Here is a 26261-nt window from a genome sequence, read left to right as displayed (position 1 = left end):
CTGATTTTAAACCCCAAGTAATAAACATCTACTGATTCATTAAAACTTTGCCAAAGCAAACTTTGAAGATTCTCTTTAACTCTGTTGTCGTATCCAAAACAAAGCATGAAAAATTATGAGACCAGTGTTTCTTTTTAAATAATTTTATGATGTGTGCTAAATGTTTTTGCACTGATATTGTATTTAATAAGTTAATCCAACTCATGATAAAAATCTATTTAAGTCCCATCTGGATGTAAATGTATAAATATGAAAGGAACGACAAGCCACCAAGATGTTTCCAATGAGAACATGGCTCATCAACGTCTACCGGCCAGAAATACGTTGTACAGTAGAAAGGGGGCTGGTCAGGGAGCCAGGACACCTGGGTTCAGACTACATAATTAGCTTAATGAAGGCAGGGCCTTGGAAATATTACTATCTTGGCCTCAATTTCATCGTTGGTAAAACATGGAGGGTTAGATTAAATGATATTTACTGGTTGTAAAAGACTGAAAAATCTGATTCTTGTACAGCAGGGGTCAGCAAATATTTTCTATAAAGGGCCAGATAAAAAAATTCAGTTTTACGGGCCAGACAGTATCTGTCACAACTACTCAACTCTGCCACAGTACCACAAAAGCTGTCATAGACCGTAAACAAATGGCCATGTGTTCCAATAAAACTTTATTTACAAAAACAGGCAGTTGAGGAAATTTGGTCTACAGGCCATAGTTTTCCAATCCTTGTTGTAGGGCATCAAATCACATTTCCTATAATCTGGTTCCTTGCAAACTCAACACACTGGTTGAAAGGAATTATTTTTCTTCAAGGAAAAAAATACTGTTTTCTTGTCCTGTTATTAATAAACCAGGAGAGATCATGTACAAAATAAAGTTGAATACCTTCACCTGCCTTCCCTGTCCCTCTACCCCTTCTTTGCCAATCCAGTCAGAAACAGAACACCACGATTCTTCCAGTCTTATAGGCCTTATGTGCCTCTTGAAAGCATGTCTGTACATCATCCTTTATTTCTGTTCCAACAGCAAGTTCTGTCCTTTCTCCTCTTGCTAACTTTGATCTCTTTTCCTAACCCTAACATACCCTCCTTTCTATCGAATCTTCCTAAAACAACACTGCAGTCATGTCACTTCCCACCTTCAAAGCCTGTCTAATTTCTACTGCATCAAATCTACGCTCTAATGGACTGGAGTTCCCAAAGCCTCCCTTTTTCCTCCACCTAATCAGTGTTATTTCCTATCAAAACTTCAACACCTACTCTCTGCTCAATGCAGGATATCCTCTAATGAGTCCCCGCAAAGTATTTCTGTGCCTTGACTACCACAGTAAGTCACCCAAAACCACTCTTTCTATTTATCCAAACCCATTATTACTTCAAGGTCTAACTCAAGGCTCAATCCTTCTATAAAGCCTTAAAAGTCAATATACACAGATATGATCTATTTCTAAATTTCTACTGAATTTAGGAGCAGTATCATATGTACCATATGGAGTAAGGAGCCCTGGTAGCATAATGGTTAAGCACTCAGCTGCTAACTGAAAGGCTGGTGGTTCAAACCCACCCAGTGGCTCCACAGGAGAAAGACCTGGCAATCTGCTTCTGTAAAATTACAGCCAAGAAAACCCTATGAGGCAGTTGTACTCTGTCACATGAGGTCACTATGAGTTGAAATCTACTTGATAGCACCCAACAACAACATATGGAGTCCCTGGGTGGTGCAAATAGTTAATGCACTCCGCTGCTAATTAAAAGGTTAGAGGTTCAAGTCTACCCAGAGGTGCCTTGGAAGAAAAGCCTGGCAATCTACTTCTGAGAAACAGGCCACTGAAAACTGTATGGAACACAGTTCTACTCGACACGCATGGGGCTGCCACGAGTTGGAACCCACTCAGCGGCAACTGGTTTTTATCATACAGCTTAGTACTTATCTTCTGTAACTTTTTACGGCAGCCAAACTAGGTCATACACTCTTATGTATTTGCCAATGCCTAATATGATGCTAGAAACAAAACAGGTTTTAAGTAAACACAGACTGAGAGACCAAAGCAAAAGTTATTATTGTTATAGCATAAGAAGGAATCAAATCCAAGGTCTAGAGTTTTTGCTGCTTCTTTGAATTCTTTTGGCATGTATTAGGTGCTGAGAATAACCGCGAATGTGTCTTACTCTGATTAAGTTTCCCAAATACAAAATACTGCAGACGTTATTAGAGGTAAGGATAACGATTATTACGCCTTACACTCTGATTGGAAACCATGATGGCATAGTAATTAAGAGCTACATCTGCTAACCAAAAGGTCAGCAGTTTGAATCCACCAGGCACTCCTTCAAAACCCTATGGGGCAGTTCTACTCTGTCCTATAGGGTCATTATGAGTCAGAATTGACTCAACAGCAATGGGTTTGAATTTTTTTTTTTTCAGTTTTATACTCTGATTAAGTTTTCCAAACACAAAACACTGTAGCCATTATTAGAGAAAATCAGTCTTCTAGCTCCTTACCCTTCCTGACACTGCTAATAAATAAGCATATAGTTTTATAGTTAGACCCTTATGAGTGCTCTTTAAAATGCAGATGAAGTCATCCGAGGCCAAAGCTCTGCATATACCATTGCTTCAATGTCCAAATCCAGATTTCACCTCTGATAAATCTCTATTGTTCCTCCCTAGTTCTGTACTGTAGGCCTAAAAAATTCTTATATAGTCTATATTTTTATAGTGTCTACCCTATGCACTGGGTACCCTATACCAGGAACTGTGTTAGACCTTTTAGATATTATAGCATTTGAACCTTCCAGCCATCTTGTGAGACAGGTGCTAGGCTGTGCGGCTAGTGAATGACAATGCCAGGATTCAAGAGCCTTCAAGCCTACATCTTCTGACTGTTGCTCTCAATTCTCTGGACTTCTTGTGAAAAACACACTCTACCTATGCTCCCCAGTCAATCCTATCCAGCAATGAGCCATCCAGAGGTCTCAGAACCCCAAGGCTCCCTCTCATCTTCCTGACTTAACAGTCACAATTATGGAGTTCAAATTTCCCATCTGGGCAAACAACGAAAATGAGATAAACCCTCACAAGCAACAAGTCTACTCAAAGACTCAGAATTCAGGAAGAATCAAGCATCCATAACAGAAGACTGGAAGCTGCCAGTGATTTAGGCTATGTATATGAGAGGTTGTCAGTGACGTTAATATGTACAAAGCAAAGCAGAGGCAGACTGCTTTGGGTTCAAATCCTGGGCCCACTTAATGGATATATAACTATGGGTCAGTTAAATAAGCTCTCTGATCCTCAGTTAAATTGCTACAAAAATCACAGGTTAGATGACAATGCATTTAAAGCACAAAGCACGGTGTCTGGCACAGACGAAGTACTCAATAAAGGTTTTCTATAATTACTTTCAAGGCTGAAGTGGGAAGTCTGAAAAACAGGCAGTGCTAAGCATTTTATCCTCTGATTTCTTTATGGCCAGAGAGCCCAACAAACCAGAACATGCATTAATGAGGTAATGGGTCATAGCTGTAATCCCATTTAGGGGAATTACATATTGTTGCCCACTACACAGCCACAGACTGGCTATTTCACCTCTGCATCTTCTATCTCTGTAGGGCTATTTCCTAAAACAAAAATGACCAGCATTCCATATCTCTAGCCACACATTCTCTGCCTAGAGAATCCTCTCGGATTCAAGTGAATACTAAATCTCAAGGTCCAGGCTACATTACTTCCTACTGGGGTGTTGCGCACCCAAAATTCTAGAATGAAGAGTGTGCGAGCACCTGAAAAAGCAAGGTAATTAGTAGAAATGCAAGCACTACTAGGATCCAGGAAAGAATCACAAATTCCTGAAGTCACTCTTTTGGCTGCTGAGAAATATCTTATATTAAAGTACATCTTCAATTTCACAAAAAATCAAACAAAAGCTTCTCACAATGGGGAGATATGATCTGGAGATTTTTAGCTAGTTCAAATAACTATTAAACCAAGCATTAAACCATGACTCAGGCAATTTATACAGAATCTGTATCATGGTACTATACTTGGCTTCACCATGGCCCACATTTTTATAAACATACAGGTTAACATTAAGTATCAAACTTCATAGTGAAATAAAGCTGAGATTAAAATATGAATCACAATTTCAAGATCCAAAAATGCCTCTAACCAAAAATTTTAAAATATACAAAGTATGAATTAAATCTCTCAGCTTTGATATTCTGGTCATAACTGATGTAATGGAAGCTAGAAATCCTAGTAACTGAGAGATGGGGCTATGCATTTTCATTCATTCAACAAGTATTCAGTACGTACTATGTGGCCAAGCACTCTTATAGAATCTAGAAAAACAGTAGTGAACAAGCCTATATCTCTGTCCTTACAGCGTTTATAATGTAATGCGGGGAAATGGAGAATAAGCAAATATGATGTTAGGTGGAAGTACTGATATGTGCTATCAAGAAAATACAGCTAGGCTAAGAGGACAGAATGATAGGGGGCGATGTTAAATGGGTTTGCATGTATCTATAACAATGAGAGCAAATACTTACTGAGGAAAAAGAAAGGAGAGCAGGGTGATAAGGTACTATTTTAGATGGGACAATGAGGAAGATCTCTCTCTGTCTCTGGTACGGTATTACTGAGCAAGAAATATGCACAAGGTGAGGGAGAGATCTATTCAAATTATCTCAGGGAAGGGCATCCCAGACACAGGGTATAGCAAGAACAAAACTCTAAGGCAGGAGCATGCTTGGGTTGTTCAAAGAATAGCAAAGACAAAGTGGCAGGAGAGCTGTGAGTATTAAGTCATATAAAATAAGATGAGAGAAGTAGCCAGTGTCCAGGGCACACAAAATAAAGACTTCTGGATTTATTCTGAAGGAGATGGAAAGCTGTCAGATGGTTTTGAACAGGTAAGTGGCACGACCTGACCTAAGTTTTAAAGGATTCATTGTGCCTACATTTGGAGAAAATAAAATGTAGAGGGTGAGAGGGAAAGTAAGGATACCAGTTTGAAGGCCAGTGGATTATCTTTGTAACCCCAATGCCTGACACAGCATTTGCCATATAAACCCTTACGTACATACCAGCTAGAATAATATTTATTACCCTATATATTCAATATAATATTTCTGGAAGTATACCAAACTCAGATTTGAATCCCAGATTAACCACTTAAGTTTTTGTAACCTTGAACATATTACTTAATCTGAGCCTCACTCTTCAATAAAATGAGGCTACCTAAGAGTTGTGAGGAAAAAATGTCACAATGTATATAAGCATTTAACACAGTGCCCAGCACATTGTAAGGGCTCAAAAAAATGATAGCTAGTTATTCACTGAGAACACAGTTGGAGGTCAATTGACTCCATTCAAAAGAAGACTCATAAAAACAAACAAAACCAGAAATATCAGGAGCTTAGCTATGGACATGTTAGGTTTCAGATACTATTAGCCAGACAAGCAGAGATGTTTATTAGGTAGTTGGATATGTGAGTTTAGAGTTCAGGGGAGATGTCTGGGTTAGAGATAAAAACTTTCGGAATTTAGACCATAGTTGGTATTTGAAGGTAAGAAACTTGGTAAGATCACGAAAGGAATAAGTGTACATAAAAAAGAGAAGATAGCCAAGGACAGGGTCCTAGAGTACTGTCACATTTACTCACCAGAGAGATGAGGAGGAAGAGTAGAGGAGAACTGAGAAGGAACAACCAGTGAGGTAGATAACAAACCAAGACAGTGTGGTACCCTGGAAGCTAAGTGAAAAACTTTTGTCAAGAAGACGGAGTTTAGAAGTTAGGCTGAGTAAGACAAAAACTGAGACACGATCACTGGATTTAGTGATGTGGTGGACTGGCCTGGGCGAACGTGAGATTAGAATGGATTCAAGGAAAAAAAAAATGATGAACAGTAAATTTAGACAACTCACTCAAGAAATTATTCTGAAAAGGCCAGGAGAAAAATACGGTAATAAGCTAGAAGGGGAAGTGGAATCTAAAGATTTCTTTTTTAAAGATGGCGAGAATAACAGTGTTCATGCTGATGGAATGGTTACAGCCAAGAAGCGGAAACGGATGATGCAGTACAGAGAAGACCCGATGCAGGCATTATCCTTGAGGTAGCAAGAGCAGATGGGATATAAAAAAGAAGTGAAGGGGATGGCCTTAGCTAGAACACATAGTTTATCACTAATAACAGAAAAGAAGGTTTATATGCATAAATGCAGGTAGGTAGATCGGTGTTATGGAGGAAGCTTACGGAAATTCTCTTCTGACTGCTTCAATTTCCTCAGAGAAATAGGAGGCAAGTTCCTTAACAGACAGTGAAGATGGGACAGACGGTATTCTAGGCTTGAGGAGAAATGAAACAGTATGAAATAGTCATCTAAGAGACTGAATGGACTAAAGAAATACAGCGTGACTGGTCAAAAGTGATACCAATGTGGCAAGTTTTTCTCCACCACTGTTTGGCCCCACAGGCACAGGTAAAGACAGAGAATAGGTGAAGATGACTGAAATTGTCATGAAAGTTTAAGGATTACTACAGTATAGAACCAGATCCTTGGGATTCCTACATTTAATAAGAAAATTCAGTGCAGAAGTAAAATGAGAATCCATGTGTTAGATCTGAATGGCAGGTGACAGAATTAAAGGTAGATGACGAAAAATGGCCTAGGAAGTCCTAAGTAATTTCTACATAAGTTATCAAAAACTATTAGAGGAAACTAATTTTAACTTTTCTAAGGAAAACAATGATTCAAGTTTAAAAAAAAAAAAGGATGCAATCTCATTGATAAATGAATTTAAAAAAAATACTCAACCGCTTCATTATTTTCCAAGTTTCATTGTTCAAAACACATTCATAGGTTCTAGAGACCTATACTTCTCTGCTTACAGAGCTAAATGTATAAAGTAACAAGTTAAATGTCTCTCTCTAGTTTATTCCTTAAAGACAGTATTAATAATTGCTGCATTTCCCAATCATAGAGAAAAACAAACTTCATATTTAGATATTTCAAAGCAAACCATCACCCAAATATGTAGACATCTACCTGCATATTTTTTTCATTATCTCCTTTTCAAGTCCACCTATAAACATAACTTCACACTCAATCTGTTGAACAGTTATATATGCAATTAAAATGGTACTTTTCAACAGCCTGAAAAGAGTCTTGGTTTTCATTCTGATGTGAAAAAATACACCATGCATCATCTATCAATCTATTGAACTTATACTTAATTTTCAGTAAGTGTGAATGACAGCAACAGTTATTTTCTTTACTCACCTCCTTAATAGCATCTTCGTTAGGAAGCATGGAACATAAACATGTGATATAGGCTTGCTGAAAAGATGACACATTCGGAATTTCTTTAGATTCTGCACATAGTTTTGATAAAGCAGTAGCCTGGGGTATGCAGTTGGATTTCAATAGATGTTTTATTCGCATTTGCAGAAAGGAAGGTCCTTCTTGTGCAATCAACTTATTGACTAGAAAAAAAGAAAAATAAAAGTGTGGTAGCTTGTTAAGATGATAGTTTGATATCTTGTTTTTTTTGTTGCTGGTTTGTTTTATTTTAGTTGATAAAAATGGGAAGTTTAATCTGATCTCAATACTCATCTGGCAGAACAAAGAGCACAGCTGTTTGTGCTAAACATTCCCACATTAGTTAAGAGTCTTATCTTGAACATAAAATCTTTTAATAAAGCCAGTAAGATTTTATCAAAATTAATTATTTGACTACCCTCTCCCTCACTTTCTGATGATAGTAAGAACAGTAAAATGAACTATAAGCGTTAAGTACAGAAAAAGAAGCAAGTAACCTAGATGATATTAACAACCACTTGAACAGTTAGGTGGTACCAAGCTTTAAATTGTTTTCATATACCTCTCGTTTATTTTTCACACCACCACCAAGGCAAGTATTATTATCCCCAGTTTAAGGTTAGGAAAATTAATATTTAAAGAAGTTAGGTAACTTGCCAAGGATTCCAAAGTCAGTGGTGCTCTTTCCTCTAAACCAGGCATTTCTGAAAGTGTTTTCCACCGACCAAAAGACCTGAGAGATAGTCCTAGAAAAAAAAAGGATTCCTTGGTCAAATCTCTGAACAGTCCTGCAATAAAGAAAACTGTTCACTTTTAGTGAATCCAATGTTTCCCAAATGGATTTGACCAGAGAACCCTTTTGCACATATTACTAACGCCTTGTAAAATGTATGTTCCTGGTCCAGTTCACACTCTTGAGAAATAAATGCTTCCCGGAATAGCAATGAAGATTAAGCACATGAACACTGAGTGTGCAGAAGTCTGGACAAGTCCTCAATTTTCCAATAGTAGGTACCCAACAGGTATCTGACATCAATTACTACATAGCATTACTTAAAGAAGAGAAGTGGGAGTACTGCATGTCAAGCCAAGTGGCGAGTGAACAAACTGTTTTAGGTGGCTAATAATCTAAAACAGTGTTTCTCAAGTATTAAAGTGCCTTATGAATCACCTGGGGATCTTATTAAAATGCAGATTCTTATTCGGCAGGTCTGGGATGGGACCTGACATTTTGCTGTTCTAACAAGCTCCCGGGTGATACCCATGCTGCTAGGTCTGCAGGCCACATATGGAGTGACAAAGATCAATAATAAAGATGAACAACTAGCCCAACCTTAAATACATACCGGAATCAACTGTAGAATTTTAAAAAACTAATTATCTTTTAAAAAAAAGGTTAATACTATATAAACACAAGACAGAATATTCAAAAGGCACACAAAAAAATTAAGTCCCCCCCTTCTACCTCCAGTTTTCTTCCCCAGAAACTACTGTTTCCAATTTCTTGTTTATCCTTCCAGAAATACTGAGTACAGACATTTTTCCACTTAAAAGGTCATAAAGGTCACTCTATAATTAGCATATTTACAGCTAACTCATTATTTTTAACACCTGAATACCATTCCACTATATGGAAGGACTATCATTTATTTAACCAATCCCCTCCTCATGCACTTGCAGTTGTTTCCAATCTCTGGGAATCATCTATAATGTTGCAATTTATAACCCTTTACACAGGCCATGAATTCCTGTGTAAAAATGGAATTGCTAGGTTAAAGACTTTGTTCATCTGTAATATTGACATTTACTGCCAAATTCCTCTCCAAAGATTATACTGATTTATAATCTCACCAGCAATGTACAAGGTTCCTATTTCCTGTGGCACTTAATAAATTCTGGATTCCAGAGCTGCAATCCTGGAGCTGTGGCTAAGCAGATCTGAGGTGGAACCTGGACCTCAGTGCGTGTATTTTTGTTTTGTTGTTTTTAAATTCCACAAATACTCTGATGTGTAATCAAGGTCAAAAAGCATAGATGGAAAACGTCACCTTCACTTAGACTTTTCTATTTTACTCCCACAGTCACTAAATTCCACAAAATGAACTCACAATCACCACACCTCCCCCCGCCAAATAGCTCCTCATTCTTTACTTCTATTTCCTGTAATGGTATTCTCTTAACTACACGAAAATGTAATGTTGGCATTATATTTGCTCCCTTTACCTTGATACTTCCTTTCCTCAAAGGAAACTCAATTACTATGTTCTAGCAATTCTTTTTTAAACTGCCCCCAGTCCAACTTCTCCATATTCTTGCCACATGTCACCCCGATATGTCCTATTCTGCCTAACAATGGATTCTGCTCTATTTATCTGCCCTACCAGATTGGAAGCAATTTTACAAATCCCATAGGAGGCAACACACCTGAAAACAGGATCCTTATCTTCACCACCACACCCCTTCTAAATTCTTCCACGGCATTTTACTTCTTTCACCATGCTTAATTTTCTCTTTAAGAATTTTAATAAGAGGTTATATAGCATATAAAGGTTAAGAGTCAGGTTTTAGAATCGCGCATCTGAGACTGACTCTTGGCTCTGGCAGATACTAGTTATGAGATGCCTGGACAAGTTAATTGACCTCTCTGTGTTTCAGTTTCTTCACCTCACAGGATGAAAGAAACATAAACGAAATGCTAGTAATGCAGATACAACACTTAGCACAGGGCCACGCACACAGTAAGTGAAATGCTCAATGACAGCTGCTGTAATTTCTGTCTCTGCTATCTCCCTTAATTACACAAGACTGTCAGTAATTTATGAGCAAATACCATGCCATGTTCACTTTGCATTCCCTACAGCACTAAGCACAATGCCTTACACAGTAAAACCTGTGAAAGCCAGAAGCTGTGAAAGGCAGAAACCTGTCAGAGAAGGAAAACTCAAATATTTTCCACAAAAATGAGCAACAGAAAAATGGTAACACTGCACCCTGCCGAAGGTGGAAAATTTGCAAGACCCAGAAAACTAAGGCATCCCATTGAGTTCTGGCTCTCACAGGATTCACTGATAGAAGTGTTTAACAGAGCCATGTATTTAGTAACTGAATGGTTATCACTACCCAATCAAAAACTTTTAACATGTCCCAAGTGGGGTTAAAATTCTGCCTCTACAATTTTAACTAAGTGGCCTTGGGCATGTGTAATCTCTCACGTGTTTTAGGAGTCAGATGATGAAATGTGGAAAAGATTAGTATAGTGCCCATCACATAGCAGACACTCTACAAATCATAGTTATTACTTCTGTGAGGAAGCCCTGGTGGCACAATGGTTAAACACTTGGCTGATAACTGAACTGAAAGACCAGCAGTTCAAACCCACCAGCCGCTTCGTTGGAGAAAAGACCTGGCGATCTGCTCCTGTAAGGAGAAGATTACTCCCTAGGAAATCCAAAAGGGGCAGTTCTGGTCTGTCCTACACGGTCATGGCGAGTCGGAATCGACTTGATGGAACACAACTTCTGTGAGGCAAAACTATTCAGGATATTACAACCATACTTAAACTGTTGCTTTATCAATTTCCCACATCTAAATCTTGGATTTTTAAGATGATTTTAAGTTATGCTAAAATAATCTTTACTTAAATTTATTTTTTAAAAGGAAATCAATCTATATGATTCGATATTTTAAAAGATATATACTGAGAAGTTTCACTCCCTATTGTGATCCTTTCTGTGTTTTATTTTTTCAAACATTTTAGTATTAAAAAAATTTTTAAGTCATCTACTCTCCACCTAAATTCAAAAACTGAACGGTTTACTGAATGGACATGAAAAGAGAGAGTGGAGGGAAGGAGTGTGCTGTCTCATTAGGTGGAGAGCAATTAAGAGTATATAAGCAAGGTGTTTATAAATTTTTTTATGAGAGTCCGACTTGATTTGTAAACTTTCACTTAAAGCACAATAAATATTAAAAAAAAAATTGAACTGTTTTGCCCCTATTTCTTTGCCTAGCTTTTATTTTTCTTTTTCTGATCCATTTAAAATAAGTTGCACCATTCCCAAAGCCAACTCTTCAGACAGGGATTAGACTGGACAATGGGATAGAAAAAGATGCTGGTGAAGAATGCACTTCTTGGATCAAGTAGTCACTTGAGACTATGCTGGCATCTCCTATCTGAAGGGGTAATGAGAAGGCAAAGGGGGTAAGAAGCTGGCAGAATGGAGACGAAAAGAGTGAGTGCAGGCAAAGAGCGGGCTGTCTCATTAGGGAGAGAGCAATTAGGAGTGTATGTAAATTTTTGTATGAGAGACTGACTTAATTTGTAAACTTCACTTAAAGCACAAGAAAAATTAAGAAAAAAAAAGTAAGTTACAGACATTATGACACTTTATCTTACATATACTTCATCATGTAAAACACAATAAGCTTTAAGGTCCAGTAAAAAAAAAAAAAAACTGCTCTTTTGTGACGTTTTAACTGACTATGCCAAGCATAAGTGTCAACACCTGGCATTTAACATGTACTCCAGTGATATCATTTTTTTGGAAGAGAGTGTGGCGGGAATGAAGTTCGAAATAGGGAAAAAAAAAAATGTCTGCAGACCTTTTATTCATTTATTTTTCCATTTAAAAACTAAATTAAAATGCACTTATTGAATTCTTTGAAGGTAAAAAAATGTGTACTTTTATGCTTCTGATTGCTACTTTACCGACCAGAAGACAGAAGACCATCAATGAAATGATAATCACTGTTTTTTAGCCTTTACTATGTTAAGATCTGAGTTTGCAGGGGCAGTGGAGGGGTCAAACTAATAAGCGTTTGACCTGAAATTTGATTAAGGGCCAATCGTGAAAGTAGGCAGCTACAGTTTCCCCACCACTTGTATTCTGGTTCCCAGTATAACTCCTTAGACATGTGTGTATCATGCATCCAGGCAGACAGAGCCTTAGAGATAGTGAGTGCTTAATCTTCACTAAATGGATAGGATACCACGGGATTTTAAGTGAGCAATGCTTCTCCCCATTTGATGTTTTCTATGTGAAAAGAAATTAATTACTGTTAACTCCTGAAGCGGGGGGGTCACATATCTGATTAGGACATCAGGGGAAAATAAACTGGACACACAACTCAATTTCACTCCTTTTCCTGTTGGGCTTGACTGCAGAAAGCACGCATTCTTCTCTGCTTCATTCCAGCCTCACATGGAATGGGTGGGTAAGTCTGCCTAATTCTGCTCTTGAAAACATTTGTCTCTGCCTCTATCAGCATTTATCAATATAAAGGTGGTATTTTAGTCCCCACTACTTACAAAGGGATACTATTTATTGGGGACCTCAAGAGACAACAATAAAAACCAAACTATTTTCTCAGGGCCACACAAACCAGAGACTACATCAGCCTGAGACCAGAAGAACTAGATGGTGCCTGGCTACAACTGATAACTGCCCTGACAGGGAACACAACTAAGAACCCCTGGGGAAGCAGGAGAGCGATGGGATGCAGACCCCAAATTCCTGTAAAAAGACCAGACTTAATGGTCTGACTGAGACTAGAAGGACCCCGGTGGTCATGGCCCCCAGACCTTCTGTGGCCCAGGACAGGAACCATCCCAAAGCCAACTCTTCAGACAGGGATTAGACTGGACAATGGGTTGGAGAGGGATGCTGGTGAGGAGTGAGCTTTCTTGGAACAGGTGGACACTTGAGTCTATGTTGGCATCTCCTGCCTGGAAGGGAGACGAGAGGGTAGATGGGGTTAGAAGCTGGTGAAATGGACACAAAAAGAGAGAATGGAGGGAAGGAGCGGGCTGTCTCATTAGGGGGAGGGCAATTAGGAGCACGTAGCAAGGTGTATATAAGTTTTTGTGTGAGAGACTGACTTGATTTGTAAACTTGCACTTAAAGCACAATAAAAATTAAAAAAAAAAAAAACACCTATTTTTTGTCTAACAGCCTATAATCGCTTATTTCTTTCCTTCCTTCCATCTTTCTTTAATTACTTTTTTTTTAGGTCAGTGCAACTGACAAGCAGAATTGTCAAAGGAGAGGGACCAAAAGTAAATCTAAGTTTCCTTATGCCAATCTTATCACTATAAAGAAAAGCCCAGACAGCATGTATATAATAGGCTGATAAAACCTGGTGAATGAATAAGCCTTTATATGTTAATCTACTGAAGGAATATACAGGTATATTTTAGGGCACCAACATTCAAGTGGCCTGTTTTAAGATCTAAACTAAAGATATTTCCAAAAGTGTAATAATTGTTCTAAAACCTGTTTTTATTCCAAAAACATACTCAACAGAATGTCATCCTTTTAACTTTCCACTAACTTGAAGGAAATGAAATTACAATTATTAGCTATATGCAATGAGATGTTACATGTGTCTAAGACGCAAATGTCAACTCAAATCCATAAATTTTCAGGTCTTAAACTGACAGAGAATTTCATTCTTTACATTTCTCTACAAAATGCTGAACTTCAAAATTTTGTAAGTATAAAATAAAAAAGCAATTTTTCATGGGCCTTTTTTTTTTTTAAATTATAATCAGTAAACAAAGTATGATCAAAGCTCTGCCATATGCCATTAACTAAAAGCAAATTAATTAGTTTCTACCTAATTAATTTGGAGTACAAAGGGAGACTTAAACAACACTTAAAAAATGCCAACTCCTTACTTAAATAAGCAAAATATTAAATTAACTTTTACTACTCAAAGCAAAACAGAATGACCGGGTGAAACTCACAAAATTTTAATCCATAATCAATTTCAGTTCGTTTAGAATTAAGTTCTCTTCTAATGCAGTCAGTAAAGTTTTAAGGCTTACCTTCTTCTGTTTCTACTGGCTGTTGAGACAGAATTTTAAGAAGAATTGGGTTTTTCCACATCCCTTCCTTGGTAACATGAACCAATATTTGTAGGTTATTATTCCCAAATTCCAATAATGCATCATGTGACTCCTAAAAACAAAAACAGCATATCCAGAAAACAGATTAATAATTAATATGAAAAACAGTTTTGCCTTTTCAAAACGCCCTTCCCTCACTTACCAACATGGTTAGGTTCCAAAGACCAGTTTGTTATGCAAAATTGGCGTGATGTGAAAATGGATGACCACATTGGATCACAAAAATGGAGGATAATTACATCATTACACAACTGCCAAATCACTAAGGTCAAGCCAAGCTGACACATAATCTTAACCATCATAGCCAGCATTACTCTCACCTTGTACCTCAGTATTCATCACTGCCAGACATACGTTATTAATGGGCAAAAAAGTCGGATGGTAGATTTTTTACTATCGTTGTAAATAGAAAATGTCAGATAACGACATAATTGGTAAGTGAGGAAAAGGTGTATATCTGAACATCTATGAATTGAAAGGATTTATAACTTCGATTTACTAAAAATAAATAAATACAAAAAGATTACCCTCAAAGCTTTCTGAATTTTATTGCTGCTTTTTATGAAACTATGGTGTTTTCACTAAGTTTAAGGGTGCTTTAAGCATACTCCTGAATCTCCCACAGATAAAATGATCACCAAAATTCCATATGGGTCCTTGTGTTACTACTGGGTATTTGGAGTGCCCTACTATTAAGACAGCTTATGTTACCAGCAGATTCTTTAAAGACTTGACTAATATCCCTGGTAGTAGCTGATCTGATTAAGGCCATTGGTATAGTTTCCTTCAAAGGATTCTGCACTGTTCACAAAGGCAACCCATTTTCTTCTAACAGAAACATTACTTAATGACACTTCTAGTTGTATTCTTTTTAACTGTTTAAATTCTTCTACTAAATTACTTTTTAAATAAGGGGTTGGCTCTAGATGAAATGTCCTGAAAACTCTAGGTTATCAGTTGTCATTCTATCTCCTAAAAAAAACACACAAAATGTAATTGTCAATTGTTTATTCTTTGAAATACATACAAGGGGGAGAAGGGGACCAAAAATTTAACTTAGATACAAATATTAAGTATATGTCTCACTAGCCTGCATTACTAGTAAAGATTATTGGTTATTACTTTTTCTTAATTTTAACTTGTTTTCCCTTATTTTAAGAGCCAAAATTCTCTAGGAACACAAGTTTCCATTTATAGTAATGTTCCTATGGAAAATATTCATTAAGTCAAAAATGCTCACAGACCTAGAATATTATATTTATTCAAGTGAAATATATAATGTGTATTATACTAATTATAATCATGTATATTTTTAAATTTTTGATAGCTTTATTCTAAAACTTTGTTTTTGAATAATAGAAACTAACTTTTTATTGATTTCTAAGCTACATAAAAGTAGGCAAAATAAATCGAACAAACAAAAAAACCATTTTAACACGCCCCTTCATCCAGAGGACTTTTTTCTCATCCCATGAATTTATTATCAATATATACCCAAAAGGTGGCAGTTTGAACCTACCCAGCAGATCCACAGGAGAAAGACCTGGCGATCTGTTCCTGTAAAGATTACAACCTAGAAAACTATAGTTAAGATCTACTCTGTCACATGGGGTTGCTATGAGTCCAAATCGACGACAGCACCCAACAACAACAAAATGAATTTGTTTTATTCTAAGTTTCTCATTTAATTTTCTGGGAGAAATTAACTAAGTGTCTCAGAAACCACTGAACAAAACTCAACTCACCTGTAGACTCTGAAGGAAAGGTACCCAGACTTCACATGGCAGTTCACTTTCAGACACTGGAAGCAGCAATTCAAAACAACTCCTATAATATAAATAACTAAGTAAATACATAAAGGTGGTTATAGTCATATTTAAGCATAACATCACAATACTGAATATACATTTTATATCTATTTACATTATTTTCTTTTGAAAAATTTTTTCAACATTGTTATATTGGCTTTTTCACTTTAAAAAAGAGAAAAGAAAAAAGAAACCCCAGGAACTTTATATTGTTGCTTTACTACATTTGGTAAGAATATAAGCCTTTTAGAAATCATATTCCAAAAAGTTTCATTTGGTTTTTGTGGGGAGGAGAGCATACAGAAACAATTCTGATTTCAGGCAATAAAAACAGGAGCTCATGCTATTGTCAATTTAGCTGGTACAATGATAAACATATGTAACTGTCATCTATATAGGTTTCTATCACTTGCAAAAGAAGCAAAAAAGATTAGCAAAGTCATTTCTTTACCTATAACAAACCAAGCAAGGCAAAGAGGTTCTTCTTTCTACCTTAACCATTACCCAGAGGCACAGAAACAAAATAAAAGAATTAAAAAAAAAAGAGGAAATGCAGAACAAATTCAACTCAAAATACTAACCAACCAGCACCTCTTTAAAATCTTGCGGCATATTACTTTACTCCTTTAGCCTAGGTAATATGGGAAAGTGGGACTTAGTAGGAGGAACAATGAGATTATAAAATCAGGAACACTTGATATCCATAAAGATATGGAGTTAGAGGTTTCCGGCTTGGGAGAATAGGACAGGAAACAAGTGAGGCCTAAGAAAAATACATCACCCAGAGTAGACGTTATCCCACCTTTAAACAATCTGTAAACTGAACCAAGGTAATCCCTAGGTAAAACTTAATAACTGTTGTTTTTTTTTTTTTCCCAATTTGCAGATGAAAACTACATTAAAAATATAATTTTGTCTGCTGCTAAGCAGTCGAATATTAATAGAAAAAACAGGGGCTAAATGGTCATGGACTCAGAGTGGTGACCTTATGCTGTACCCTGATACTTTCTGCTAGCAAAATTATCCTTAGTTCAAATAATACAAATTGCAGAATTTTATGGTGTTTCCCCCAAAGTACACAGTATTCCTTAATGACCACTACAGTTTCCAGATACTCTGTCGCTTGAAAGGATTGATACCTATGCAACAGAGAGAAAATGTGTCACACTGAGATTCCAAGCCTAAGTAGGAGAAGAAATTCTAGGGCAGCTTAAGATTACATTGCTTGGCTCAAGATTCCCTTGCACTGTATCTTCCGGAACACTGAGAATGGAGGCTCAGGACATAGGAAATTTCATTCAAAAGTATGACTCTAATGGTGCTTTGAAGAATAAATGTGATGCCGTAATAAAGAGAAGTCAGGCAAACATTATGAAACCAATGGTCTCGATATTAAGAGTGATTTAAATTCTTAAACTTACAGTACTAATCTGCCAAGCACTAACAGGACATCTTCACATTCAGTAGTTAAATACGGCCGTGCACTGGCAAAGCTTTGGATGGCAAGACGATATACCTCCAGAAGATACGCAATATGTTCTGATGCATTCTTGTTGCTTGCATATTGCAATAAGGTCTAAAAAATAAAATTAAAGATATAATTATTTTAAAAAAATAAAAATAATTAAATAAATACATTGTCTTTGTTCTCTCAAATGCACTACCCCTCTTGTTTTTTCTTACAGGTGCATACATCTTTTATTTGCCCTTTTAGGCTCCGGTTGGTTTAACCCATTACCATTGAGTCAATTCCGACTCACAGCAGCCCTACAGGACAGAGTAGACCTGCCCCACAGAGTTCCCAAGGAGTGGCTGGTGGATCTGAACTGATCTTTTGGTTAACAGCTGAGCTCAGATTCTATTTTCATTACTTAATGAACTGTTCCTGTTGAGTTCAAGAAAAAGCAGCACTGCTCTTCTGACATGAGAATAGGTCTAAGTGTACCACAGAGCTATATAATGTCTGTAGATGTTCTCACTAGAGGTCTGGAGCTACCATCTCTAAAATTCAACAGTAAGTTTCATTAATACAACTTTAAATTTAGCGCCAACCACATGCGAAGCACTGGGTATACAAGAAAAACACTAAGAGTCATGCCTTCTACAAGAAGACTTATTCCTGAGTATGGTCCTCAGCTCTAAAGCTTTATAAAATCCATTTTTCTCTGCACATATTGAATTGGTTAGGCTTCTAGGGAGTAACACTAACCAATTTATTAAAGGTCAATGTTATACTTTTTTTGTAGAAAACAGTTCATTAAAAAAAAATACAAGAGTAAGGAACATTTCCTAATACATTCTGTGAAGCAGTATTAGCCTGATACCAAAGCTAGACAAAAATATCACAAGGGAACTACAGACCAATATCCCTTATGAATAGAGATACAAAAATCCACAACAAAATCCCAGCAAACCAAATCCAGCAGCACATTAAAAGGTTTATACACCATGATCAAGTGGGCTTTATCCCAGAAATATAAAGGTTGTTCAATATAAGAAAATCAACATAACAGAAGAGGAAAAACAAAAACAAACAAACGAAAAGCCCACAGTCATCTCAAACGATGCAGAAAAACCATCCGACAAAATCCAACAAACTTTCACGATAAAAACACTCAGACCAAAAGACTCCACCAGAAAACTACCGGAATAGATTCGGTGGAGTTGGACGATACAAGATACACATACAAAAATCAGTTGGATTCCTACACATCAATGAAGAGAACTATGAAAAGGAAATCAGGAAAACAATACCACTTCTAACAGCCCCTAAAAAAATAAAATGCTTAGGAATAAATCTAACCAGGGATGTAAAAGACCTACACAAAGAAAACTACAAAACACTACAGCAAGAAACCAAGAGACCCACATAAATGGAAAAACATACCATGCTCACGAACAGGTAGACTTAACATTGTGAAAACGACAATTCTACCCCCCCCCAAAAAATACCCAAGCCCGTTGCCACTGAGTTGATTCCAACTCATAGCAACCCTATATTCTACCCAAAGGAATCTACAAATACAATGCAATCCCAATCCAAACACCAACAGCCTTCTTTAAAGAGATGGAAAAACTAATCACTAACTTTATATGGAAAGGGAAGAGGCCCCAGCTAAGGACTACTGAAGAAGAGTAAAGTAGGAAGACTTGCACTACCTGACCTCAGAAACTACTATACAGCTACTGTAGTCAGAACAGCCTGGTACTGGTAAAACGATACATACATAGACCAGTGGAACAGAATTGAGAACCTAGATGTAAATCCATCCACCTACGCTCACCTTCAACAATGGCCCAAAGTCCAGCAAACAGGAAAACTACACTTTCTAACAAATGGTACTGGCAAAACTGGATGTCCATCTGTAAAAAAATGAAACAGGACCCATACCTCACATCATACAAAAAACTAATTGGAAATGGATCAAAGACTTAAATATAACAAAAACTATAAGAAGGAGAGGAGAAGGATCTAAATATAACAAAAATTAGAAGGGGAGGAAGAAGGCACCTAAATCGGAAAGGAAGAAGTAATACTATCTCTATTTGCAGAAGTCACGATCTTATAAGTGAAAAATCCCAAGGAATTCACAAAAACACTACTAGAGCTAATTAACTCTGCAAAGTTGCAAGACTCAAGATCAACCCAGGAAAAATCAAGAGGGCTCCTATACATCAGGAACGAACAATCTCAAATGGAAATTAAGACAACAATTCCGTTTAAAATAACATCCAAAAGAATAAAATACCTAAGAATAAATTTAAACAAGTGAAAGACTTGTACACTGAAAACTACAAGACAAGGCTGAAAAAATTAAAGAAAACCTTATAAATGGAAAGACACCTGTATTCATGGATTGGAAAACTTAATATTGTTAAGATGGAAATAATACCCAAAGTGATCTACAGATTCAATGCCATTCCTATCAAAATTCCAACAATTGTTTTTCCCCACTGAGATGAAAAAGCTGATCCTCAAATTGAAAAAGGAAAACAAAGTTGGAGGGCTCACACTTTCTGATTTCAAACCCTACTACAAAGCTACAGTAATCAAAATAGTGTGGTACTGACATCAGTATAAACATATAGACTAATGGAACACAACTGAGAGTTCATAAATAACCCCATACATCTTTGACAAAGGTGACAAGACCATTTAATAGAAAATAATACTCCCTTCAACAAATGGTGCTAGGACAACTGGATATCCACATGCGAACAAATGAAGGGAGACTCCTACCTCATATCAAACATGATGGTTAACTCACAATGAATCAACACCTAATTATAAGAGCTAAGACCATAAACACAGAAGAAAATGTAAAGGTAACACTTCAAGGTCTTTTTTTTTTTTTTTTAATTGTGCTTTAAGTGAAAGTTTACAAATCAAGTCAGTCTCTCACACAAAAACTTATATACACCTTGCTACATACTCTCAGTTGCTCTCCCCCAATGAGACAGCCTGCTCCCTCCCTCCACTCTCTCTTTTCGTGTCCATTTTGCCAGCTTCTAACCCCCTCTACCCTCTCATCTCCCCTCCAGGGAGGAGTCAAGGTCTTTTTTTAGCAAGAGATTCTTAGTTATAATGCCAAAGCATGAACAACAAAGGAAAATTAGATAAACTGTACTTCACCAAAACTTAAAACTTTTGTGTATCAAAGGGCATTTTATCAATAAAGTGAAAAAAAAAACCTACAGAATGGGGAGAAAGTATTCGGAAACCATTTATCAGATAAGGGCTTAATATCCAGAATATACAAAGAACTCCTAAAACACAACAACAAAAAGACAAATGACCCAATTAAAAAATGAACAAAGCACCTGAACAGACATTTCACCAAAGAAGGTATACAAATGGCCAATAAACCCAAGCAAAGATGCTCAATGTCATTAGGGAAATACAAATCAAAACTACAATGAGATACCGCTTTACAACCACTAGGATAACTATAATCAAAAAAAGACGAACAATAACAAGTGTTGGCAAGGATATGGTGAAACTGGAACCATAATATACCGCTGGTGGCAATGTAAAATGGTGCAGCCTCTGTAGAAAACAGTTTGGGGGCCCCTCAAAAGGTAAAACATAGAATTACCATATGACCAATCAATTCTACTCCTAGGTATGTTGTTGTTAGGTGCCGTGGCGTCGATGCCGACTCATAGCGACCCTATGCACAACAGAATGAAACACTGCCTGGTCCTGCACCATCCTTATAATTGTTGTTATGCTTGAGCTCATTGTTGCAGCCACTGTGTCAATCCACCTCGTTGAGCGTCTTCCTCTTTTCTGCTGACCCTGTACTTTGCCAAGCATGATGTCCTTCTCCAGGGACTGATCCCTCCAGACAATATGTCCAAAGTATGTAAGACGCAGTCTCGCCATCCTTGCTTCTAAGGAGCATTCTGGTCGTACTTCTTCTAAGACAGATTTGTTCATTCTTTTGGCAGTCCATGGTATATTCAATATTCTTTGCCCAAAAAAAAACTGAAAACAGGTACTCAAACAATATTGTAGCCAAAAGGTGAAAACAACCCAAATATCCATTAACGAATGAATGAATGAACAAACGGACTATTATTCAGCCATAAAAAGTTATGAAGTACAGATACATGCTACAATGTGAACCTTGCAAATATGCTAAGTGAAAAGAAGTCAGACACAAAAGAGCAAGTGTTATGTGATTCCATTTATATGAAATATACAGAATCGGTAAATCCACTGAGACAGAAAGCAGACTGGTGGTTGCTAGGAGCTGGGGAAGGGGAGAATATAGAGTGCCTGATTAATGGATACAGGGTTTCTTATGGGATGATAAAACTATTTTGCAACTACTGATGTAGTGATGACTGTACAACAACGTGAAAGTACTAAATGCCACTATTTGGTACACCTTAAATATTTTATATTATGTGAATTTCATCTGAATTAAAAAAAAAAAAAGATTAACATATAGGCCAAAATGCCAATTTATTTGGTTACAATGGAGGATGGTCATATCACCCACCCAGAGTACTCATTTCCCATATTCAGGTATCTGAGAGCTTATCTGGTGGGTACGGAATCTAGGTCAAGGAAAAACAGAACCACAATAAAGCCTGGTAAATTACATGTGTTCTATCACTAAGAAGTCGTACAAATTATGGTGAAAAGCTGGCTTATGTGCTTGGACAGGACTCGATAAACAATGCCAACTTTTTGTTCTAGGGACTTTCTAGGTTCTATGGAGTTGCTCTCTCCTGTAATATATTTCTTTCTTCCGTCTGATTACGTTTTGCCTATGCTCAATTGATATGTTTGGTTAGGATAAGGCTTAAATTAAGCGTCACAGGCAGAGTACAACCATTTTTTAGGGCTAAGGAGTTCCTAATGCTCTTTTGGTTGGGGCTACTTCTATGGGCAAGTCTTATCTTTCAGAAAGTAGCTTATCCTGAGTGAATTACACTTGATCTGAATTCAATACCACTAGAATAATCTCTTCAAAGAGTCCTAATGTCCTATCTGCACATACAATTTTAGGTACCGGCCAAGTACATTTCAAGTCCTAGCAACCCCATGTGACAGAGTAGAATTGTCCCATAGGGTTTTGTAGGCAATAATCTTTACAGGCCTACATCGCGAAGTCTTTCTCCCTTGGAGCCACTGTGTGGGTTCGACCTACCAACCTTTCCATTAGCCAAAGGCTTAACCTTCGTGCTACCAGGCCTGCTTCTTTTTCTGCCCAAACAACTACAAATAGCTATGGTGGCACTGTAGGATTTCACTACCTTTTCTGCAGCTTTACTTTCCACACTAATAGTCCATATTATCACCTCCAGTAATTGAGAACTGTTAGCGTGGTCTTGACTACTTAAAAAAAAAAAACAAGGAAACGTACACAGTAAAAGCTCTCTTAGCTAACATATCAGATTATCTGATCTTTGCATACCTGAATGATCATTGCCAATTAACCCATTCTAGCACATACCCTTTCAATTAAATATCTTGCTATTTTGTCACCGTTTACATAAGTGAGGTTCTGCATTTTCAGAAAAGCATCATGTCCCCATTTAATTAAACCCCAAACTTTAATAGAAGAAAAAAGCTTGACATAATAACAGAGGATCATAAAATCGATCCCAAAACAATCCTGCTTCGCAGCTAAATGAACAGACAGAAGGCATACGGAATATATACGTATATGTCACATAAACAATAAGATCACCTCTAATCTTCCTTAAGAAATTTGTTAAAATTTATGTTAGTAAGAAATTCTGTTTTAGGTCTGCAAATTACTTACTGTCCACACTGGCTAATCTAAAAATAAGAAAGCTTTCAGTCAATGTAATATATACATCAATAGAACAAGGGAAAAGAACCACAATTATCTCTATGAATGTAGAAAGAGCAGTTGATAAAATCCAACACGCTTTCATAATGAAAACCATCAAAAGCATTCAAATAGAAGGAAAGTTCCTCAGTATGATTCAGAGCATACATGAAAAGCCAAAAGCCCATGTAATACTTAATGGGAAAAGATTGAGAGATTTCCCCTTGAAATGGTGAAAAAGGCAAGGGTGCCCGCTCTCACTATTTCTATTCAATATCGTGTTAGAAATTCTAACCAGAGGAATATGTCAAGAGAAAGAAATACAAGGTCAGATTGGAAAAGACCACCACTTGTCTGTCAGTTTGTCCTACTGTGGTGTCCTGCATGTTGCTATAATGATGGAAGCTATGCTACTGGTACTTCAAATGCCAGCATGGTCACCCAAGGTGAACAGGCTTCAGCTGAGCTTCCAGACTAAGGCAGACTAGTAAGAAGGACCTGGAGATCTAATTCTAAAAATTGGCCAGTTAAAACCTTATGAATAGCAGCAGAACACTGTCTGATACAGTGCAGACAAGCCTCTCTGGTTGGAAGGTACTTAAAATACGACTGGGGAAGAGCTGCCTCAAGTACAGGGTCAACCATAATGACGTGGATGGAGTACAGCTTTCAAGACGAAACAACTGCAGACATCCACTAATAGTCGGAACATGGAACGTACAAAGTATGAATCTAGGAAAACTGGAGTCATCAAAAATGAAATGGAATGCAAAAAGATCGATATCCTAGGCATTACTGAGCTGAAATGGACTGGTATTGGCCATTCTGAATCAGACGATATGGTCTACTAAGCTGGGAACAACAAATTAAAGAGGAATGGCATCACATTCATCATCAAAAAGAACATTTCAAGATCAATCCTGAAGTACAACACAGTCAGTGACAGGATAATATCCAAACGCGTACAATGAAGACCAGTTAATACGACTATTATTCAAGTTCACGCACCAAACCCTAATGGCAAGGCTGAAGAAACTGAAGATTTTTTTAACCACCTTTTGCAGTCTGAAATTGACCAAATATGCAATCAAGATGCATTGATAATTACTAGTGATTAGAATGCAAAAATTGGACAAAGAAGATCAGTAGTTGGAAAATAAGACCTTGGTAAAAGGAGTAAAGCCAGAGACTGTATGAAAGAATTTTGCAAGACCAACGACTTCATTGCAGATACCTTTTTTCAACAACATAAATGGCGACTATACACCAGACCTCACTGAATGGAATACACAGGAATCAAATCAACTACATCTGTGGCAGCTCAGTATCATCAGTCAGAATAAGGCCAGGGGCCAAATGAGGAAGGGACCGTCAATTGCTCATATGCAAGTTCAAGTTGAAGAAAATGAAAACAAGTCCATGACAGCTAAAGTACAACCTTTAGTATATCCCACCTGAATTTAGCAGCCATCTTAAGAATAGATTTGATGAATTGAACACTAATGACCGAAGACCAGATGAGTAGTGGGATGGCATCAAAGACCACATATGAAGAAAGCAAAAGGTCATTAAAAAGACTAAAAACAGATGTCAGAAGACTCTGAAACTTACTCTTGAACAGACAGTGGCTGAAGAGAATGGAAGAAGTGATAAAGTAAAAGAGCTGAACAGAAGATTTCAAAGAGCAGCTGGAGAAGACAAAGTATTATAACGAAATATGAAAAGACCTGAGCTGTTAAAAAACCGAAAGGGAAGACCATGCTCAGCATATCTCAAACTGCAAGAACTGAAGAAAAAATTCAAACCTTGAGTTGCAATATTGAACAATTCTATAGGCAAATACTGAAAGACTCAGGAAGCATCCAAAGAGGATGGAAGAAGACACAGAGTCACTGTACCAAAAAGAATTGGTCAATGTTCAACCATTTCAGGAGGTAGCATATGATCAAGAGCCGATGGTACTGAAAGAAGTCCAAGCTACACTGAAGTCACTGGTGAAAAACAAGACTCCAGGAATAGAATACCAATTGAGATGTTTCAACAAATAGATGCTTTATTTCCAAGAACTGTGAAGACAGCTACCTGGCCAACCAATAGGAAGAGATCCATATTTGTGCCCATTTCAAAGGAAGGTGATCCAACAGAACGCAGAAATTATCAAACAATATCATAAATATCACAAGAAAGTAAAATTTGGTGAAGATCATTCAAAAGTAAGTGCAGCAGTACATCGACAGGGAACTGCCAAATTCAAGCCAGATTCAGAAAAGGATGTGGAATAAGAGATATCATTGCTCATGGCAGATGGATATTGGCTTAAAGCAGAGAATATCAGGAAGATATTTACCTGTGTTTTATTGACTGCGCAAAGGCATTAGACTGTGTGAATTATAACAAATTATGAATAACAATGGAAAAATGTGAATTCCAGAACACTTAATGAGCTCATAAAAAATTTGTACATAGACCCAGAGCCAGTTGTTCAAACAGAACAAGGGGATACTGTGTGTTTTAAGATCAGAAAAGGTGTGTGTCAGGGTTGTTTTCTTTCACTATACTTATTCAATCTATAAGCTGACCAAATAATTCAAGAAACTGGACTATATGAAGAAGCATGCAGTATCAGGATTGAAGGAAAATTCATTAACAATCTGCAATATGCAGATGACACAACCTTACTTGCTGCAAGTGAAGAGGACTTAAAGCACTTACTGATGAGGATCAAAGTCTACTGCCCTCAGTATAGATTACACCTCAACATAAAGAAAACAACAGTCCTCACAACTGGACCAATAAGCAGCGTCATGATATATGGGGAAAAGGCTGAAGCTGTCAAGGGTTTCATTTTACTTGGCTTCACAACCAGCACCCACGGAAGCAGCAGTCAAGAAATCAAAAGATGCACTGCACTGG

General features: G+C 37.2%; 1 protein-coding gene across 2 annotated transcripts in view; it reads right to left on the bottom strand.

The window, feature by feature from the left end:
* Positions 1 to 26261, bottom strand: part of RLF (RLF zinc finger) — a 92361-nt gene that overhangs the window by 42179 nt on the left and 23921 nt on the right. For both annotated transcript variants that reach the window (XM_049878895.1, XM_049878896.1), the window contains exons 2-5: positions 17460 to 17614; positions 15976 to 16057; positions 14150 to 14282; positions 7285 to 7487 (exon numbers count right to left, since the gene is read on the bottom strand). In XM_049878895.1, coding sequence (XP_049734852.1) covers positions 7285 to 7487; positions 14150 to 14282; positions 15976 to 16057; positions 17460 to 17614 — 573 coding nt within the window. The remainder of the gene's footprint in view (positions 1 to 7284; positions 7488 to 14149; positions 14283 to 15975; positions 16058 to 17459; positions 17615 to 26261) is intronic.

This window comes from Elephas maximus, chromosome 3, assembly GCF_024166365.1.
Source record: "Elephas maximus indicus isolate mEleMax1 chromosome 3, mEleMax1 primary haplotype, whole genome shotgun sequence".
Lineage (NCBI taxonomy): Eukaryota > Metazoa > Chordata > Mammalia > Proboscidea > Elephantidae > Elephas > Elephas maximus.
Note: the sequence above shows the minus strand (reverse complement) of the source record. Positions and strands in the feature narration are given on the sequence as shown.